The following is a 19,167-nucleotide window of genomic DNA, read 5'->3' as shown; positions in this document are numbered from 1 at the left end:
TGTGATTTCCAATTCCTTGGCTCCTCTGGCATCAGGGCTCCCGGTGCCAGGCCGCCCCGTGGTTGGTCTCCGCCTGCCCACTGGCTGGCTGAGCTGCCTTCCCAGCCCGTCCGTTCTCCTCCTCGGCCTCCCCCTTCTCCTCCTCGGCCTCCCCCTTCTCCTCCGGCCCCCTGTTGGAAGGCATCCCACTCGGTGGGCTGCGGGCAACAATTTGTTTGGCTCATGGGGCTCTGACAGCAGCTTAATCCGAACAGGGCCTCCGCCGGAGCAAATTCATTTATTTCACTAAGGGAAATGTCAGCTGGAAATTAGAAAATAGGCATGTAGCGGTGGACGGGCGAACGGGGCTCCCGGAGTGACATATGTTCCAATTTGGGGTGCTTATTTGGCAGTGGCGGCCGCTGTGGAGTCAGTGGACAGGAGGTGGGCAGGAGGCTGGGGGGCTGCTGGGGGTGGGAGGGCAGCAGGAGTGATGTTCCCCCACTAGGAAGAAAGGGAGGGGGCCGCCAGGGTCTCCTGCATGATTTCTCAGGCGGAGTTGGGCCACATCACCCTGGGTCCAGCGGGCACGCAGCTCTGCAGTGGGCACTGGGAACCTGGCTGTGAGCAGGGCTGGAAGCTGCGTTCTCCCCTAAGATGCCACACCTTGCAGCCTCCCTCAAGCCAGCCCTGAGTAACAACCAGAAAAGTGGCACTGGCAACCATAAAAAAAAAGACAGTGTGTCTTCCATCGGCATTTAGGCTTTCCCATCCATTTTCTTGCTTCTAATGAGTAAGGACTCTGAGAGATAGACATTGTTATCACTATTTTAAGAGCAAAAGACCCGGAAATGAAGTGACATCCCCCCACCCCCTCACCCCCGTTCACTCAGGGCATAAGTGGCCGTAGAGAGTTGGAACTCAGGTCTCCTAAGTTTTGGTTCAGGCCTCTTGCTGTTCCCTAACAGCCAGGGGAGACTCCCAGATAAGAGTGGCCTGAAAATCCCATGATCCGTCAGCATGTGGTTTTCTGGGTCAGAGGCCATGATTCCAGGATGGCCAGGACAGGGTCAGAGTCGGGGGCTGAGTTCCCCGACTCTGGGGACTCCCGGCGGGGGAAGCAGAAGCCGCCTGCCTGATCCTTCGGACCTTCAGATCCTGCAGACTGAACCCTTCATTATCAGCCTTGGCCCTTCAAGGAATGAATCCTGGAGGAGAGACTGGCCAGGTCTACAGGAAAGAGATGAAGAGGCAAATGGGGAAATATTTAAGTAGCAATTCTGAGCCAGGAGGGGAGGGGAAAGCTGGCGGGCAGGAACCAGGAGCCTGCGGACTGTGGTCAGGCAGTCTCTATAGAGCCCAGTGCCCGGCCAGACCCAGCTAGACACTCAGTCACACTGAGCCCAAATCCGCCTTGGCCTCACAGACGTGCCCTAGGCCTCGGGACACAGGCCAAGTCTCCAACTTGGTAACATGCCACAGGATTGCAAAGGAAAGGGTTTGCGGGAGATGAAAGGGTAAGGCTTTGAACTGAGAGGTGCTGAGTCTTGGGCAGCTGAACATAGAAATAGCCGGGGATCTGGGATTCAAAAAAGTCTTCTAAGTCCTGCCTCATCTACTCCGGGCAGCCCTGAGACCTTAGTAAACTGCTCCGTCTCTCCACTCTTCACTGGCCTCAAGGAAACCACGATTCTAACCGCGTGGGTTTTGGGGGAGAATTCAGTAAGATGAAAACGAGGAGCCCGTAATATGCCTTGGGAACATCAGGAAAGCTTGTTCCATCTTTGAAATCAAATGCATCACACCCACACAGGTCCCCAGGGAAGAAAGTTCCCTCAAAAAAACTGAAAGTGAGGATACGAAAGGAGCCTGGGAAGGTGAATGGTTGCCAGGGGTCCTGGCAAGGCCAGGAGGCACCCTAGAAAACCACCCCCACTGTCTCCTTGGGCACGGGGCAGGCAGGAGGTGGCAGGCGCATTCCGCACCTCGGCTGCACGCAGCCCTGGCTTCCAGCGTGTCAGGCTCATCACTGCTCTCGAGGTTTCAGAGTTTGTTAACATCATTAAAGCCTCCATCCCGGGCAGTGAGCAGCAGGCACAATCATTACAGATGTCTGCGAGAGATGAATTTGGCTAAATGGGCCCAGTGCAGAGTCCCGGGCACGGGCAGGATTAGCGGGCACGGTAATGACTCACCATATGCTTGTGCCACGCCATCTATCACTCAGCAATTAGGTTAATGTTGGTTAAAGGGTCCTGCTTAGTCCTGCAATCAGCGCCCCACAGGTCTGGGGAGGGCCGGATGACTCCATCACCGGACGTTTCCTGGGTGATGAGAGGCAGGTTGAGGCTGCAGCTCAGCCCTTCCTGAGACAGGGGCTCTGTATGAGACAGACTCCGCTTAGGATGAGAGACCTGCCCCGGTCTCTCTCATCTGCTGTATCTATGAGCTCAGCCATGCCTTGATGGATGTTAGATTGCATGTGCTCCCCACCCCAAGGATGCATGCTCGTGGGGAGAAAAGCACCACCCATGCCAGTCTGCAGGAGGTGGTGCAGGGTGGGGTGAGGGCACTGGGCTGGGTGCCAGGAGCTCAGCTATTGATGAGCTCTGTCACTTTGGGCAAGTCCCTTTGCTCCATGATCCTCAAATGTCTCATCTGGAAAGTGGGTCTGTCGAAACAGATCTCTGCAATCACTTTTACGGTCCCTAGGATATCAGAAACGATGGCCTCTATGCCTCATAGGATCTACAACTCCCATCATTAGAAAGCGTTATCAGTGGCACTAATGTGAATCCAGAAGCCCACTATCTACCAGGAGGAGTCAAGCCTTCAAATGTGGAAGCTAACTGTTAAAGGGTTATTTAGTCTAATTCCTCATTTTACAAGGAGAAACTTTAAACATCCCCAGCTCCTGTCTCCTGGTAATACACAGGGAGACTGAAGCTATCAGGGATGCTGGGAGGAGGCAGGGAGACAGGGAGGTAGGCGGCCCCCAGAAGTCTAACCACAGGAACTTTGCTGACCTGTAAGGCCTGAAGGAGGGAGTGGTACCCACACCACTGCCTGTGGTTCTCTCCTGCCAGGGAGGTAGTGGGTGCAGCTGGCTAAGTCTCAAAGCCTTAGAAACCCAGGTCTTCCCAACCTTGCCATCCTCCACCTCCGCCAGCAACCTCAGCTCCACCCCAGGACAGCCACCTTGTCCACCCTGTCCCTTCCACAAAACACACAGAGAGCATTCCGCTGATTTTAGGACAGCAGAGTGGAGGAGAATCAAAGGCATGAGCTTTGGAGCCAGGCTGAACCTGGATTTGAATCACAGCTCTGCCACTTGCCAGCTCTCTGGCCATAGATGAGTCACTTAGCACCTCCGAGCCTTGGTTTCCTTGTCTGTAAAAATAGAGACAGTAAGACCCACCCTTAGGATGTCTGAGGATGACATGAGATCCTGTCTGGTACAGTGCCTGCCACATGCAGCTCAGTAAGCTGGAGCTCTTGTTATTATTGAGAGACTCCACTTTGGCTTGACCCTCATCCTCAGTATAACCCTCTGCACTCCCTACAGCTGCCCTCGAGCTCAGGGATCAAACGCCAGTAGGAGTAACAGATCCACTCAGTCAAGGGGGCCTCTCCATCCTTCACTGCAAGCACCGGGTCCCAGGAATGAAAAGGAAGAAGAGAGACAGGTGGCCAGAGTTCCCTACAGCGTGGTCTGCATCCTTAGCACTCTCATCCAGTTCTTAGACTTACCAGACAGACCCTTCTGCAGCCCACTGACACCCCTGTCCACTCTAGAGAGGGATGGATGAAGCAGAAGCCCACTCCACCGGCGGGGAGAGGATTCGGCTGCAGGCCCTCCCTGCAGACCAGTCCCTGGGCCACCGATCACTCCCTTCCAGGAGGGACACTCAGAGCCAGCTGCAGGCACTCAGCCTTGGGCCCTGGGGCAGTGCCCTCTCCCCTCCGTCCGCCTTCTCACAGGTGCTTGACACGCAAAGCTCACCTTTTGGGCCATGAACCCTGAGCAAGAATATGTTCTGGAAAAGAGAGTGTGCCAAGAGGCCCCAGCCCTATGGTTCACCCCCTACAGGGACAGCAGAATAGGCCATCCTGGGCCTTCTCCTCTCTTAGGTCCCAGGAGGAATAAAGATGCCCATGACCTTCACGTGTTCTCACGTTTCCTCTTTCCCGGACTTCGAGCCCACCCTGATTTCCTCCTGCTTTTTCTTCTCGAGGGTGGTTCCAGCAGTGACCAAGGTTGGGTGAGTGAGGGACAAGAAAGCGTTGATGAGAAAGGAAAGAGACTCATCTGCTCCCTCCTCCTCTTGGTCTTCCCCTCCCCGCCACTTCCAGCAGAGAGCAGAGATAATCCGCTGATGCTGCTGGAGAGGGCAGATCAGCAGGATTGGATGGCAGGGACCCCAGACAGGAGCAGGCGCTGGGGCCCAGGAAGCCCGATAGGAGGGCTGTGACTCCAAGCAGGAAGCAGCGTGGAAATAACCCCACGCAGTACCTCAAATGAAGCTTCTCAAATGCTCCTCTAATGAGGTTTAAGGAGACAATTATGTGTAAAATACTAATTGATCATCACTATCATCTTTACTGTGGGTTCATAATTAATTTATTTATCCTTGGCGAAAAGGAGGGGAGAACAGCCTTCGACACGCACCCACTAGTGTCTTGTCGAACTTAATATGCTAAACGCAATAAGACAGTTATTGCATGTTAAGTAAATATTCACCAGGAGTGAAAGTACTTATTTGGGATTAACTGTTATGAAGGAGATGGAGCTCGGTGGCATGCCGTGTGCGCGAGCACGCCGTGTATTTGTTTAATGCAAGTTTTATTACATCGAAATGAAATCTCTGTTTAGTTACCTTCCTTCCTAGAGAAGCTGTTGAGATAAGCATTGCTCGGTTAAACACGGATCTTCCCCACCGTGCCTGGATAATGCTGAGGATTACTGGAGAGGGGTCTGTTTTTCTGGCTCCCCACTAAGCCAGCCTACCAAGGGCACCAGACTGCTCTGAACTCTTAAATGGCATTGGGAGGAGGGTTTCTCTTTACTGAGCCTGGTGGGGCCATTTCCCACCCACCCCATGCCTTAGGATTCCGGGCAAGAGGTCCCCCAAAAATCTGATTCCTTCCCTTCCTCCCATATGCTCCAGCTGCTGCCCACTCCTAGAGGTGGCTGTGGCCAAGGCAACCGGTCTGTAAATGTGCTTGTTGTGACTTATCTCAGGCACCAGGGAAGCCCCCACCCCACGAGGGGGCATCGATTTTGCACAGCAGCAGAGGGAGTGCCCCGCCCCCTCTTCCCTCCAGCTCTCCTGTTGACATGAGACATGATTTCCAACCCCGGGGTTGGTTGGCCGCCTCGCCCACCAGCTTCCTGCGCTCAGCCCTTGATTAAGTGAGAGTCCAGTGTCGACTGCCGTCCTAATGAACTTATCCACCTGCCACCCCGTCACCCGCTGCCCCTGGACGCCGCTGCTCTCACTCAGCCGGGAGCTCCGGTTCGGGGAATTCACTGTCTGGCCAGATTATCTGTCCCCTCACTGCAAACCACAGGGAGGGAAACGAACCACACATGAGTCAGCTTGCCCAGTCAGTCCTCAGTCCTTCTTCTCGGGAGTGTTCAAGTGTTGGCCTGCCACTGCCTCTGCCCTGCCCCTCGGTCTCTCTGCAGGGCATTAGGTTTATCCCACGGATATTGGAACAGGACTCAGTGCTGAGCCCTGCACGAGGCACTGACTGCAGGCTTGTTCGTAGAAATAGGCAGCATAGCGTTTTGAAGGGACGCAGGTCTTTAGAGATGCGCTCATCCACCTTCTCACTGTGTCCATGAAAGATTAAAGCCCAGAGAGGGAAAGTCCTTGGCCCAAGGTCACACAGCCACACGGTTGAGCAAGCTGTCTTGGTCCAGCCCTGGTGTAAGACTATGTTGAGTTACTCACCGTGACTGTGGTGGGGTGAGCAAACAGGCAGGAATGCCAGCTGTCCCCAAGTCTCTGATGGGAAGGTTTGCTGTCTCGTCAGGATCGTCTGTGAGATGGGCCACGCCGTCGTGGGAACCACCTCTGGGCCTGTGCGCCTGTGCATCGGCGAGTGTCAGCCGGAGTTCATGACCAAGTCCCATCAACAGTACACCTTTGTGGTGAGTACTGGGTCTTGTGCTGGGCTGTGCTGCTGCTGCGTCGCTTCAGTCGTGTCCGACTTTTGCGACCCTCTGGGCTGTAGCCTGCCAGGCTCCTCTGCCCATGGGATTCTCCAGGCAAGAATACTTGAGTGGGTTGCCAGGCCCTGCTCCAAGGGATCTTCCTAACCCAGGGATCGAACCCACGTCTCTTCTGTTTTCTGCATTGGCAGGTAGGTGGGTTCTTTACCACTAGCGCCACCTGGGCAGTTGCTGGGGTGCAGATTCCCAGAAAGGGCACATTTCTGCTCCCAACTTCTCCCAGGAAAGTCCCACCCTCCCCTTCCCAAGCCAGTGCCTCTAGGCTTCTTGCAGACTGAGTAGGAAACCAGAAAAAGTAAAGCCTGTCTTTCCCGGGTGAGTCGCGTTCACGACCAACAATGCTTCTTCGGACACTTGGGAGTCCCAGGGAGCCACAGGTCAGGGTTCTGAATAAGCAACATCAGACCTTTCTTAGAAAGTGGATCCTCAACTCAGGGTGGGGAGGTGCTGCCCTTTGTCCTGCCAATGTGATATCTTTGTCTAATTCCAGCCTAATGAGGACAGATAGCCTGAGGGACCTAATTAAAAGGGTCTATATTTATCCACATGCTTTTTTTTCTGCCAGGGATATTGTAAGAGGGAGTTTAGAGGAGCCATTTGAAATCCTGCAGGGACACGTGTCTGTGTGTGCAACCACGGGGAGGAATATAAGAGTGAGCTGCTCTGTGTACTGGTGTGTTGCATGCACATATGCACATACACAGCCCTGAAAACACTTCTTCACACCCAGGCAACAGGTGGAATCACAAAGACTTTCTTTACTCCTTCTGAACAACCCTCTTCTGGGGCCCAGAAGTCCCTTTTCCGACACGTAACCAACATTGTTTTATCAAGTTCTTTGTTAAAAAGCGTTAACACCCTGCAGAGGGGGTCAAACCAGCCTTGCTCAGAGTATTGAAAAGTTGTTAGATCACAAAATTCTCTTCTGCCTAAAACATTTTACTGCTTATGTTAGGTTTTCCGGTCTCTTCCTTGCTATCTCAGCAACTCTACCTTCCCTTATACCAGTCTTTTACTGCTTATGTTAGGTTTTCCGGTCTCTGCCTTGTTATCTCAGCAACTCTACCTTCCCTTATACCAGTCTTCTCTTGGGTCGGAGGGCATCACGGGCTTCCCAGTTGGTGCTAGTGGTAAAGAGCTGGCCTGCCAATGCAGAAGGCACAAGAGATGTGGGTTCAAGGCCTGGGTCAGGAAGATCCCCTGAAGAAGGAAATGGCAACCGCCTCTTCTTGCCTGGAGAATCCCATGGACAGAGAAGCCTGGTAGGCTACAGTTCATAGGCTCGTAAAGAGTCAGACACGACTGAAGCGATTTAGCACACACGGATGCATACAAACATGCATGGCCTATATCTGCAGCCCACCCCCCCCCCACCCCATCTGAGAGGGTCTTGTGTGAGAAGCAAACTCAGAAAGACTAGATGGAGAGAGAGTAGTAGAGTGACGAGCAGGGGGCTTCAGAGATCACGTCGCCTTCCTCCTCTCTTGACAGAGGAGCTAGCAAGACTGATTGCCAGCCCAGACTGATGCAGAAACTTGCTCCAGGAGTGAGTAGAACTTGCTTGCATTGCGTCGCTAGTGAGTGGCTAATGCAGACTGGAGTTCATATTGTGTGGTTGCTCAGTTAAATGCACTTTCCACTCCACTCTGCTGCCCACTAGGCAGAAACAATTTCTTTCTGATGCATTCTAGGCCAGTGACATTTCTTTTAGGCTTCAGGGTGATTGTTACAATTTAATGAGCTTAGTAGAACATCCCAACCAACGATGGGCCATCCTCCTGGTGAAGGTCAGGGAAGCCAACATTACCCTGCCGTGCCCCTCTCAGGCTGAGGGAGGGCTCGAAGGACGTGAGCTTGGACCATTAACAGAGACTCTTGGTGGCCCAGTCCAGACACGGATGCTTTATTCAGCCCTATCGATTTTGTGCCAAAAAAATCAGTACTGCTCCAGATAGAGAAGCATTCTCAATTGTTCTCAATTTGTAAACTAATTGATAGATTAGTCAGTGTCATCTCTGCCTTCCCATCAGTGTTATGAGCAGAAGACTCCCCGGGGAGTTAATTACTTGCCAAACATGGCCTTTCTGCCTTCCCTGGATATGCCCGGAGCCTCTTCTTAGAAAGGGTCTCAGCTCCAGGGTAGGCAGAGAGTGTTTGGAGTTCCCCCTTCTGTCTTTTTAGGTCTAGCCTGGGCTTCTCCCTTTGGGCAAAGCCTGAGCCGTGATCATGTCTCTGCTTCCTCCCAAAGAACCCTTCCGTGCTGTCACTCAACCCCATCCGAGGGCCTGAGTCTGGAGGCACCATGGTGACCATCACCGGCCACTATCTCGGGTCTGGAAGCAGCGTGGCTGTTTATCTGGGCAACCAGACCTGCGAGTTCTACGGGTAAGAGGGGCTTGGAGGAGCTCTCAGAGACCGTGCGTGTGTGGGCTGTGCACACATACATGCACATGTATGAGCAGTTCCACATATATGCCTGCCCCACCGTCTCCATGGTACACGTCACATCCTAGCCCCAAACCCTGTTCCAGTCGCTGCGAGAAATGCCTGCCAGTAGTCAGTCTGTATCGCATCATAAGGGCTAAACAGTCCTACGAACACTTGCAAGTGAGGCCCATGAGACCTGCTCCTGAGCAGGGCTCCCAGGAGCGCTCAGTCGCCATCAGGATCGAGGGTTCATTAGGTCCCCACCGTGGTGACTCCAGAAGCATGGCCTCTGTCCCCACGCCACACACAGATGCCTCCTTGGGGCATCTCTCGTGTGTAAAAATTGAAGCCTGCTATTTGGCAGGTATTCCAATGAGTCTCTGGGGATGTAGAGAATCTAGAGAGAATTCTGAAAGGGATCTTTAGATGGGAACCCAACTTGCTCAGTAGACCTCCTGCCTGGACCGTACACGGCCTGGGGCCAAAACACAAGACTGTGTTTTGGCCCCAGGCCAAACTTATCTGCATAGTAGATACTCCATGTGTCAACTGACCGACCAGACTCCAAGCACTGGCTAAATAGTCGTGTTTTAGAAAAATCCAGAAAGACAGGCGTTCTCCCAAAGCCCAAGGAGTCGTGCCCCTGCCCCACCTTCTCTAACCCCCTTCTCCAATTTGTTGCTCCCCAACCCAACCAGAGTTGGAGCTCAGGTAGAAAGAGACACTGATACACACTGCTAAGGGACGTTCCCTAGCCTGGGGTAGAACAGGACAGAAGAACCCACCCTTCAACTGGGGGAAAGCCCCTTCTCAGGCCAGAGGCCGCCTCACTTGCCTTGGCTCCTAACCCTCCTGCGGTCTGCCTGCAGGCGGTCCATGAACGAGATCGTGTGCGTCTCACCCCCGTCATCCAATGGGCTGGGGCCGGTCCCCGTCTCCGTGAGTGTCGACCGTGCCCGAGTGGACAACAACCTTCAGTTCGAGTACATAGACGACCCCCGGGTGCAGCGCATCGAGCCCGAGTGGAGCATCGCCAGGTGAGGCGGAGGAGGCGCCCAGCTGCCGTGCCCGAGCCCCTCTCACCCCGGGGCAGGGAGCGTGGGGGCAGCTGCAGAGGGTTGTCTCCCTCACCCAGCCTCTGCTTCTTCCCAGTGGCCACACACCCCTGACCATCACGGGCTTCAACCTGGATGTCATTCAGGAGCCGAGGATCCGCGTCAAGTTTAACGGCAAAGAATCTGTCAACGTGAGTAGCAGCGCGTCCAGCCGGCCCTCAGGAAACGCGGCTGTGGGTGTGTTTGGCAAGGTGATGGGGTCTGTGTTAGCACTGGGGCCTTCGACTGCCAGAGCAGAGTCCGCAATCATGGCCCCAAACACCGGGGCCTTGCAGTGGTTTTTATGATTACAGTATAACCGTTGCTCATCAGAAGGTCACAGCTCTGTGGGCTACAAGAGTGCGTGACTCCTTATCCCAGTATGGCTTCTGAGCCTCGGATATGGCGCCAAAGGGCTCCTGTTTTCTGCCATGTTCCCTTCAAGGTCTGATAAGAGGAGTGTGAGAGGGTGAAGAAATTCTGGCTGCAGATTCAGATGTTTTCAAATTAGAAATAGGACGCTGCCATCTATTAGCTGGACACCCATGATAAAGTCGTTTAACCTCTCTGATCCTCGCTTCCCTGTCTAGAAATGCTGATGATAAGACTCTCCTTGTGGATATGTAACATGCAATGAGGCCGGCACTTGATAAACGCTAGTCACTGCGTGCAGATAATTCCATGCTGGTTGCTAAGATGATCAAGCTGAACATTTCACTTCACTCTCCTGGGCAGAGCCATGTAATTTAATTCTTTTCCCCCACTGTGGATTTTTGTGATGTTGAAAAAAGTTCTCTATCGTCAGAGCAGAATGTCTGCTATGTTGTTATAAATTTTTTAGTTTGTTCTACTGGCTCCATCTTTCTCTTTTCAGTCAATATGCTCTGAAACATTATTGTATTCATAATTATAGTCCAGGAGATGCTATTATGGCCATCATTTTTCACATGAGTTACTATTATTACTGCTTTGACCTTCTGGAGATTGATGAGGCTGAGATGGAGATGGAAAAGGTGGTGTTGCATCGACCCTCTTTTTCCTGACGCATTCCCAGCATGCTTGGGGCTTCCCTGGGAAACAGAAATACACAAAATGACGGACTTGCCGGAAGGCTAGATCTGGAAAGGTCTCGGAGATCATCTGGTCCAAACTTCTCCTCGTGTAGCTTAGAAAATAGGGCCAGAAGGGAGTAATGACTTGCCCCCAGACATGAAGGCGGCAGGTGGTAGGGCCAAGCTCAGTCCCACACATCTGACTCTTCGTAGCTAGACTATGTGAGATGCTGGTGGGCTTGACGTTCCATCATGCCAGAGGTGTGGGATGCCAGTCTGTTACCTCCAGTGCCCATTGTGGTAACAGCTCCGTAGACTAGACGAGCACGTGGCTCTGTGTCCCAGTGAAGAGCTTGATATCTGAGCAAAAGAGACTGTGTCCCCTCTCCACTTTCAGGCTGAGGCCACAGCCCACCTCCACCTGTCTGCTGTCTCTAGGAACTGGCCAGCCTGGGGAGGGGGCACAGTCCCTCCAGGGTCAGCAAGACCCCAGAGGTCAAAGCATCAGAATACAGAAAATAAAAGACACGGTTCATTTAGCACAGAGGGAATTTTGTAGGATGAGTACATGACTGAGAAGGTCAACTTCCAAGGCTGCATGGTTAGTCCCCAGGAAGCTGTTTGAAGGGACGAGAGAGCTGGGAAGGGCCCCCCAACAGCTGACATCCTTCTGAGAATGCTTGGGTCTTGCTGCCCTCCCCAGGACAGGCTGGCAGGAATCTCCCCAGCAGCTCCCCCCGCCCACCCCCCAGGACCTCAGTGCTTCAAGGAGTTAAGAAGCAGCCCCTCCCTCTCGAGAGTCGGGGGCCCTGAGCACCAGCAGTGACCTGCCTGGCGTCTGCGGGCTGCAGCCTAGAGGAAGGGCCTGGGTGTGCATGTCTCCAACAAGCTAGTCCCGGGAGGGAAAGCCGGTCTGCTCTGCCCAGTGCCTTCCCGTTCAGGGGTGTTGGGAGAGAACCGTGTGTCCCCTCGGCCCTGCCTGGAGCCCACCTCACCCTCAGGCCCTGGCGCTAACCCCCCCACCTCTGGGTTTGGAAGCAGACCCAGAGGGACGGGCCAGAGCGCAGGCCGCCAAACCCGAAGGAATGTTTGGCAGGCAAAGTGCCGATGCAGCGCTGGGCAGGGAGCAAACAGAGGCTGTTTGTCTGGGGGTGATTTGCTCATTCTCAGAGGAGCCTCGTCCAGGGGCACCGGAGCGAGCGGAGAGGAGACAGGGTGGGCAGGCCGGCGGCGCTCAGGCTGGGGGTCTGTCCGGTGGACCCCGGGGTGGGACCCCCAGCTCAGCTCCTCCGACAGGGTGGGCAGGCGGCGGTGCTCAGGCTGGGGGTCTGTCCGGTGGACCCCGGGCTGGGACCCCAGCTCAGCTCCTCCGACAGGGTGGGCAGGCCGGCAGCGCTCAGGCTGGGGGTCTGTCCGGTGGACCCCGGGGTGGGACCCCCAGCTCAGCTCCTCTGACAGGGTGGGCAGGGCGGCGGTGCTCAGGCTGGGGGTCTGTCCCGTGGACCCCGGGCTGGGACCCCCAGCTCAGCTCCTCCGCCCGTTTGACAGCACCTGTGTTTCCCTCCTGCCAGGGCGTCCCAGCTGGCATGTTGCCAGGCGTCCCAGCTGGCATGTGAAAGGCACTCTGGGTTCACAGGGGGCTGCTGAGGGGACCTGCGGAAGGAGGGGTGGGTACTGCTCTCTGATGGCACGGAGCCCTCCTGAACCGTTTGGTTTAAACTCTTCAACTCCCCCTGGAAAGGGAGGGTTAAGGCTTGGAGTGCTGACATCATCTCCATGCAAGTGTCCGCTTTCTCTGCCCTCTCACACACCGTCTTGTTTTCCGAACGTGAAGCCTGGGTTTCTGTATGTTGGCCGGACACGCAACACGTGTGGAGCTGCCAGGACAGCGCGTACTTGAGCAGGGTTCCCACACATGCCCCTGGTGGTTGCTGGGACACCGAGCCTCCCGCAGCCCCAGCAGCTGCAGAGAGCGGGACAGGAGGAGCAGGGAGGGGTCCAGACCCTGCTAGGGCCCCGGGGTGGGGTCTCCAGTCGGGCTGCTGCCTGGGAAGCCCCCAGACCAGCCGGCAGAGGAGGGCCAGCTCGGTGACCTGTTAGCTGGAGACCAGGGCCCACCCAGGAGGAAAGGACATTGTGAACTCAGGGGCGATACCACGGTCGCACCTCCGTGGACAGTGAAGGGACCCTCGGAGAAGAGAGAGACCTTTACTAGGACATTTAAGGAGGTGAAGGAGCTTTTTCATCCATCACTGTGGTCAGTAAACATTAACTGAACACCTACTGTGTGCTCGTCTCACACAGCTTCCCACATCCCATCACACACACACACACACATTTATACACACACACATACACACACATGGACATACACACGGACACACACACATACATAGACACACAAACACATACACACATTTATGCACACACATAGACACACATATATACATATACACAAACATGGACACACACATACATAGACACACATACACACGCACGCAGGAGACACACACACACACATAGACACAGATATACACGTATACACACACATACACACACATGGAACACATACATAGACATAGATACACATACATACATACATATACACACATACATGCACACACATAGACACACATACATAGACACACACACATACACACATATATGCCTACATATACACACATACATGCACATATATACATACACACATGGACACACAATACATAGACATACACATACACACATTTATACACACACATAGACACATATATATACATACATATACACACACATGGACACACACATATAGACACACATATACACACGCAGGAGACACACACATTCATACACACACACACATGGGCACACACACATAGACACACACACACACGTACACACACACACAGGACAGGGCTTCTGTTCTTATCTTTTCCTCATTCGTTCATGCTCCCTCATTCCCAGGCCTTTGCTACTGTTTTTCTCTGCCTGGAACTTGATCCTTTACCATCCCTGCTGTCTGGGAAAGTCCTATACATTCTCCAGGTTAAATTTCATTCATTGTTTCTAAAGGAAAGCTCCCATGAGTCACCCTCACCCTGCCCAGGCCACGCACGTGCACACACACGCACACACAGGCTGGTGCACACACACAGGCACCCCTAGAGTGCCGGGGACTGCCCGTCCGGGCGTTTCTCACTCCATCTGTGCCTTTAGCAGTGCCACGGCCCCTCCTGGGCCACAGGCCCTCTGCTGGGACCACCCTGTGATGCTGGTTGGATCCTTGTCTCCACCCTGGACTGGGGCCGTTTCACTGATGGCCCAGCTCCTGGGCACAGCGCCTGTAGGTGCTCAGTCAGTGTGGGCGAGTGAAGAAGTGAAGTTAAAACACACCCCTCCTCCTTCACGCACACACAAAACCAACAACAGAAAAATACAATTTCACAGCTCTTTTCCCGAAGTAAGTAGCTCACTGGAGACCAGCTAACAAAGCAGAAGGTGGGACAATGGGAGTGTGACCCCGCAGTGTCGCCGGCTGGGTGTTGGAATGCTGCGCTCTGGTCCCCTTAGGTGTGCAAAGTTGTGAACACCACCACCCTGACCTGCCTGGCACCCTCGCTGACCACGGACTATCGGCCTGGCCTGGACACCGTGGAGCGGCCAGACGAGTTTGGATTTGTCTTTAACAATGTCCAGTCCTTGCTGATTTACAACGACACCAAGTTCATCTACTACCCCAACCCGACCTTTGAACTTCTCAGCCCTACAGGAGTCTTGGATCAGAAGCCAGGATCCCCTATCATTCTGAAGGTAGGAGCACGGCGTGGCCAGAGCACCCCTCTCCTGTCCTGGCCTCGCCTCCCTTCAATGCCCACAGGCTTCCGTCACTGTCAGCGCCCTGTGAAGAGAGCTCAGGAATAGCTACAGACCCACGGAGTGACATATCTTGAGCTTGGGATTCTCGAGGAACCCTGGAGAATATTTTTGTGTTCTTGTGGACATTGGGCCCAAAAAGCCTTGCAGTGCCTTGGAAGCAACCATGTCCTTTATTGACCTCATCCGTGGCCACCATAACTGCCCTCAAATGTGAGGCAGTCAGGGTCCCCGGTGCCATCTGTCCAAGGGTGTGTTACTCCACCGCTTTCAGGTCTCGCCGCTCTCTCCTTCCCTTTCATCATCTCCCCCCTCTGTTTTCTCTTTTCCTCTCTAAATTGTGGCCGATGGACGTCCTCGCCAATGGAATCCCTCTTTGGTTTTTGCGTTGCTGCCCTTACCCTCTCTCTTTAATCTCTTCTTAAATAGGCAATTAACTTCTGTGTGCACATGTCAATTATTCCTAATAAGACTGCTATTATCTGCAGGGCAAAAATCTTTGCCCTCCTGCCTCTGGAGGTGCCAAGCTCAACTACACAGTGCTGATTGGAGAGACCCCGTGTGCGGTCACCGTGTCCGAGACGCAGCTCCTCTGCGAGCCTCCCAACCTCACGGGGCAGCACAAGGTCATGGTGAGTGAACCTTATTCTTATTCTTTCTTCCCTCTTCACCTTGCATGTATAATCTCGAAGCAAAAGGGTTTTCCACCTCCTCCACATCTCCTCATCTCAAGGTTCTATATTAAAATGGATAGGAGCAGAGGACACAAGAAAAGAAAGCCAGGTGATCCGCAGGAAGTTGTTTGGTCTTCAGACTACACTGTGTGGTTGTGGTCGCTCCTGTCCTTTCTGAAACGAGAAGGGCTGGACGGCTTGACAGCATCTGTGTTCGTGTGTCACATGCAGGTCCACGTGGGCGGGATGGTGTTCTCGCCCGGCTCCGTTAGTGTCATCTCAGACAGCTTGCTGACCCTGCCCGCCATCGTGAGCATCGCGGCGGGAGGCAGCCTCCTGCTCATCATTGTCATCATCGTGCTCATCGCCTACAAGCGCAAGTCTCGAGAGAACGACCTCACTCTCAAGCGGCTCCAAATGCAGATGGACAACCTGGAGTCCCGTGTGGCCCTGGAGTGTAAGGAGGGTAAGTGGGCCGTTCCTTCACTTCCGGAACCGCTTTCCTCACCAGCCTTATTACCTCCCTTCTCTGAGACAGCTCTCATCTTTACTCCCATCTCATCCACCCCAAGCCGTCAAGCTCCATTTTGACCTCTGTTTTCCTTTGAACTTCCTTTGCTCTCGGGGCCAGAGAAGTCCTATTGACATGCGCGCAGTGAGGCCCCAGGTCTGATGGCATTATTCTGTCCCACTGTGCCCTGACTCATCCAACCATCTGGCCACCTTCCTCTCTTTCCTGGGACAGTGGGTAGCCCTCAGTGTCCCCACAGGCAGAGCCTCCTGGGCCCTGTGGCCTCAGACTCTAGATCCCCACGTGGGAATGGCTCCTTTCGCCTGCAGGAGAGCGCGTCCCCCCTCCTGGCCCGTCCCCTCCCCCGGGGTGTTGTCACCCCGTGCCGCAGGCTGAGCCTCTGAAGGCCACGTGCAGGGCATCTCAGACTGTGATGGTGGAGACTGTGCTTCCTCCATCTCCCAAGCCACCACCGCTGCCAGGCGACTAGTGTACCTGGTGTCCCCTCGGGCTGAGGGCCCAGCAGACTCTCTGGGCAAACATCTCAATCAGGAATCAAAATACTTCTCCTTTTACTGCAAACTTCGAGATCAGAACAAGTCCCCTGTGAGGAGCTGGGCTGGGAAAGTGGACCATGGCCCCTCCCTCTGCCAGGGGTAGGGCAGAGAGAGGAGGGGGCAGGCTTGCCATCAGGGGGAAGCCCCTGCTGGCCAAGGGCCCGGCAGGCACGGCACCCTAAGGCTGGGTTTGGTGGCGTTCTCGGTCGTGTGTATGTGTGTGTGTCTGTGTGTGTGAAAATATACATAACATACGATCTACCATTTAACTTTCTAACCTCTATACCCTAGCGCTCTCCCCTCCAGTTCAGAGGCATCGTGTGCACGTGTGTGTGCAAGCAAGTGTGCATACTCAGTCGCTTCAGTCGTGTCTAACTCTTTGCAACCCCATGGAATGCAGCCCACCAGGCTCCTCTGTTCATGGGATTCTCCAGGCAAAATTAGTGGAGTGGGTTGCCATGCGCTCCTCCACGGGATCTTCCCAACCCAGGGATCGAACCCCAGGATCTCTTATGTCTCCTGCTTTGGCAGGTGGGTTCTTTACCACTAATACCACCTGGGAAACTCCTCAGAGGTATTAAGTACATTCAGAATATTGTGCGACCATACCCACCATCCATCTCCAGACGTCCCTCATTTTCCCCAAATGAAACTCTGTACTCATGAAACAATCGTTCCCCGTCCTCCTCTCCCTTTGGCCCTTCTACTGTCTGTCCCAGGACTCCGACTGCTCTAGGAACCTCATCGTACAGTATTTGTCCTTTTGTCTAGTTTATTTCACTTAGCATCATGTCTTCAAGGTTCATCCATGTTGTAGCACGTGACAGAATTTCATTCCTTTTTCAGGTTGCATAATTGTTCATTAGGTGTAGAACCCACATTTTGTTTATCAGGTTATCTGTCAATGGGCATTTGGGTTGCTCCCACCTCTTGGTATCGTGAACAATGCTGCTATGAATGTGAGTGTACAAGGATCTATTCAAGTCCCTGCTTCCAGTTCTTGTGGGTATATATGTCAGAGAGGAATTGATGGGTCATAGGATAACAATTCTGTGTTTAATTTTTTGAGGAATCATCAAATTGGTTTCCAGAGCAGCGGTGCCATTTTACTTTCCCTCCAACAAAATACGAAGGTTTGAGTTTTCCCACGTCCTTGTCGACACTTGTTATTTTCCATCGTTTACATTAGTCACGCTAACGGGTGGAGCTTCCCTAGTGACACTAGTCTTAAAGAACCCGCCTGCCAATGCAGGAGACGTAAGAGATGCAGGTTCGACGCCTGGGTTGGGAAGATCCCTTGGAGAAGGGCACAGCAACCCACTCCAGTCTTCATGCCTGGGAAATCCTATGAACAGCAGGGTCTGGCGGGCTACAATCCATAGCGTCACAAAGAGTCAGACACGACCAAAGTGACTTGGCACACACGCATACTAATGGGTATGAAGCGGTGTCTCCTGGTGGTTTTGATTTTCATTTTCCCCCAAGGTCTCTGCATCTTGATTTTTCCTTTTGCTGGGAAAAGGTGAGCAAAGCTGCCTATTCTGGTCTTTGTTGGATCCGCTCAACCAGTCTCTCGCCTGTCTCTAGCATCTGTGTCAGCTGTATGACCCAAGTCACGTGTGCTTCGTTTGTTTTAACAGCACGTGTAATACATAGAAAGAAAATTCAAAATTATAGATAAGCATAGAGGAAGAAATGGGCTTCCCTGGTGGCTCAGCAGTAAAGAATCCACCTGCAGTGCAGGAGATGCAGGTTCAATCCCTGGGTTGAGAAGATTCCCCTGGAGAAGAGGATGGCAATCCACTCCAGTATTCTTGCCTGGGAAAACCGATGGACAGAGGAGCCTAGTGGGCTACAGTCTGTGGGGTCGCAAAAGAGTCAGACACGACTTTGCAACTAAAGACACATAGAGGAGGAAACAGTATAGAAATCACCTGTATTCCCACCACCTAAAAAGGCAGTCTGGAGCTAGCTCACTCCCTCTGGAGGTGCACGCCTGTAACCCCACACACGAACCGTCTCTGCATCCCAGCCCTTCCCTCCTCCTTCACAAACGTCTCTGCCTCTCCCCTCCCTGTCTGGGTTCCCCTCCTGAGTCTCCCTGTCTCCCCCGTACCTTCCCAGCTTTTGCCGAGCTCCAGACAGACATCAACGAGCTGACCAGCGACCTGGACCGCTCAGGAATCCCCTACCTGGACTATAGGACCTATGCTATGCGAGTCCTGTTCCCGGGCATCGAGGACCATCCTGTCCTGCGTGAGCTGGAGGTAACACCTGCCTCCCTCACCCAGCTGCCCACTGGGCACCCAGGGCCTGGGTTTCCTAGGAGATGCCCCGCAGCTGAGAAGGGTCATGAGTGAGGAGGAGAAACCGCCTGTAGAAGCACCAGCACCACGGGGACATTTCCGAACAGGAAACTCAGGGCCACGGGGGCACCCGGGTTCTTCGGGATGATTCCAGGGGAAGGCTGACTGTCGTTTTTTAATTAATGACTGAATTAATTAAGATTTGGCCTCATTTCCAAATGGATTTGAGGTGGCTTAAGGAAAGGCCCATGATTCTGTGAGGTTTGCACGTTCATTTCTCAGTTTGTTTTACGAAAGAGAGTACATCAGGGCAGAGGAGATGGAGGGGAGGGGAGTAAACCCAGCTAGTCTGATGGTGTAGCTCCTGTTGTGTTGGATCCTTGGTGCAATCAGATGTAGAGCATCCTTTCTGGAGCCCAGCCCTCTCCACCCACTGGGAGGTCAGACCACAGAAAGCAG

The 19,167-nt window shown here is 53.6% G+C and overlaps 1 protein-coding gene across 3 annotated transcripts in view; it reads left to right on the top strand.

The window, feature by feature from the left end:
- The window catches only part of PLXNA2 (plexin A2), a 238,425-nt gene that overhangs the window by 194,308 nt on the left and 24,950 nt on the right, over positions 1 to 19,167 (top strand). For all 3 annotated transcript variants that reach the window (XM_070384706.1, XM_070384704.1, XM_070384705.1), the window contains 8 exons: positions 6,019 to 6,136; positions 8,466 to 8,602; positions 9,514 to 9,681; positions 9,797 to 9,890; positions 14,358 to 14,597; positions 15,149 to 15,292; positions 15,566 to 15,800; positions 18,527 to 18,669. In XM_070384706.1, coding sequence (XP_070240807.1) covers positions 6,019 to 6,136; positions 8,466 to 8,602; positions 9,514 to 9,681; positions 9,797 to 9,890; positions 14,358 to 14,597; positions 15,149 to 15,292; positions 15,566 to 15,800; positions 18,527 to 18,669 — 1,279 coding nt within the window. The remainder of the gene's footprint in view (positions 1 to 6,018; positions 6,137 to 8,465; positions 8,603 to 9,513; positions 9,682 to 9,796; positions 9,891 to 14,357; positions 14,598 to 15,148; positions 15,293 to 15,565; positions 15,801 to 18,526; positions 18,670 to 19,167) is intronic.

This window comes from Bos mutus, chromosome 16, assembly GCF_027580195.1.
Source record: "Bos mutus isolate GX-2022 chromosome 16, NWIPB_WYAK_1.1, whole genome shotgun sequence".
Classification (NCBI taxonomy): domain Eukaryota; kingdom Metazoa; phylum Chordata; class Mammalia; order Artiodactyla; family Bovidae; genus Bos; species Bos mutus.
This window is presented reverse-complemented; position numbering and strand designations above follow the sequence as displayed.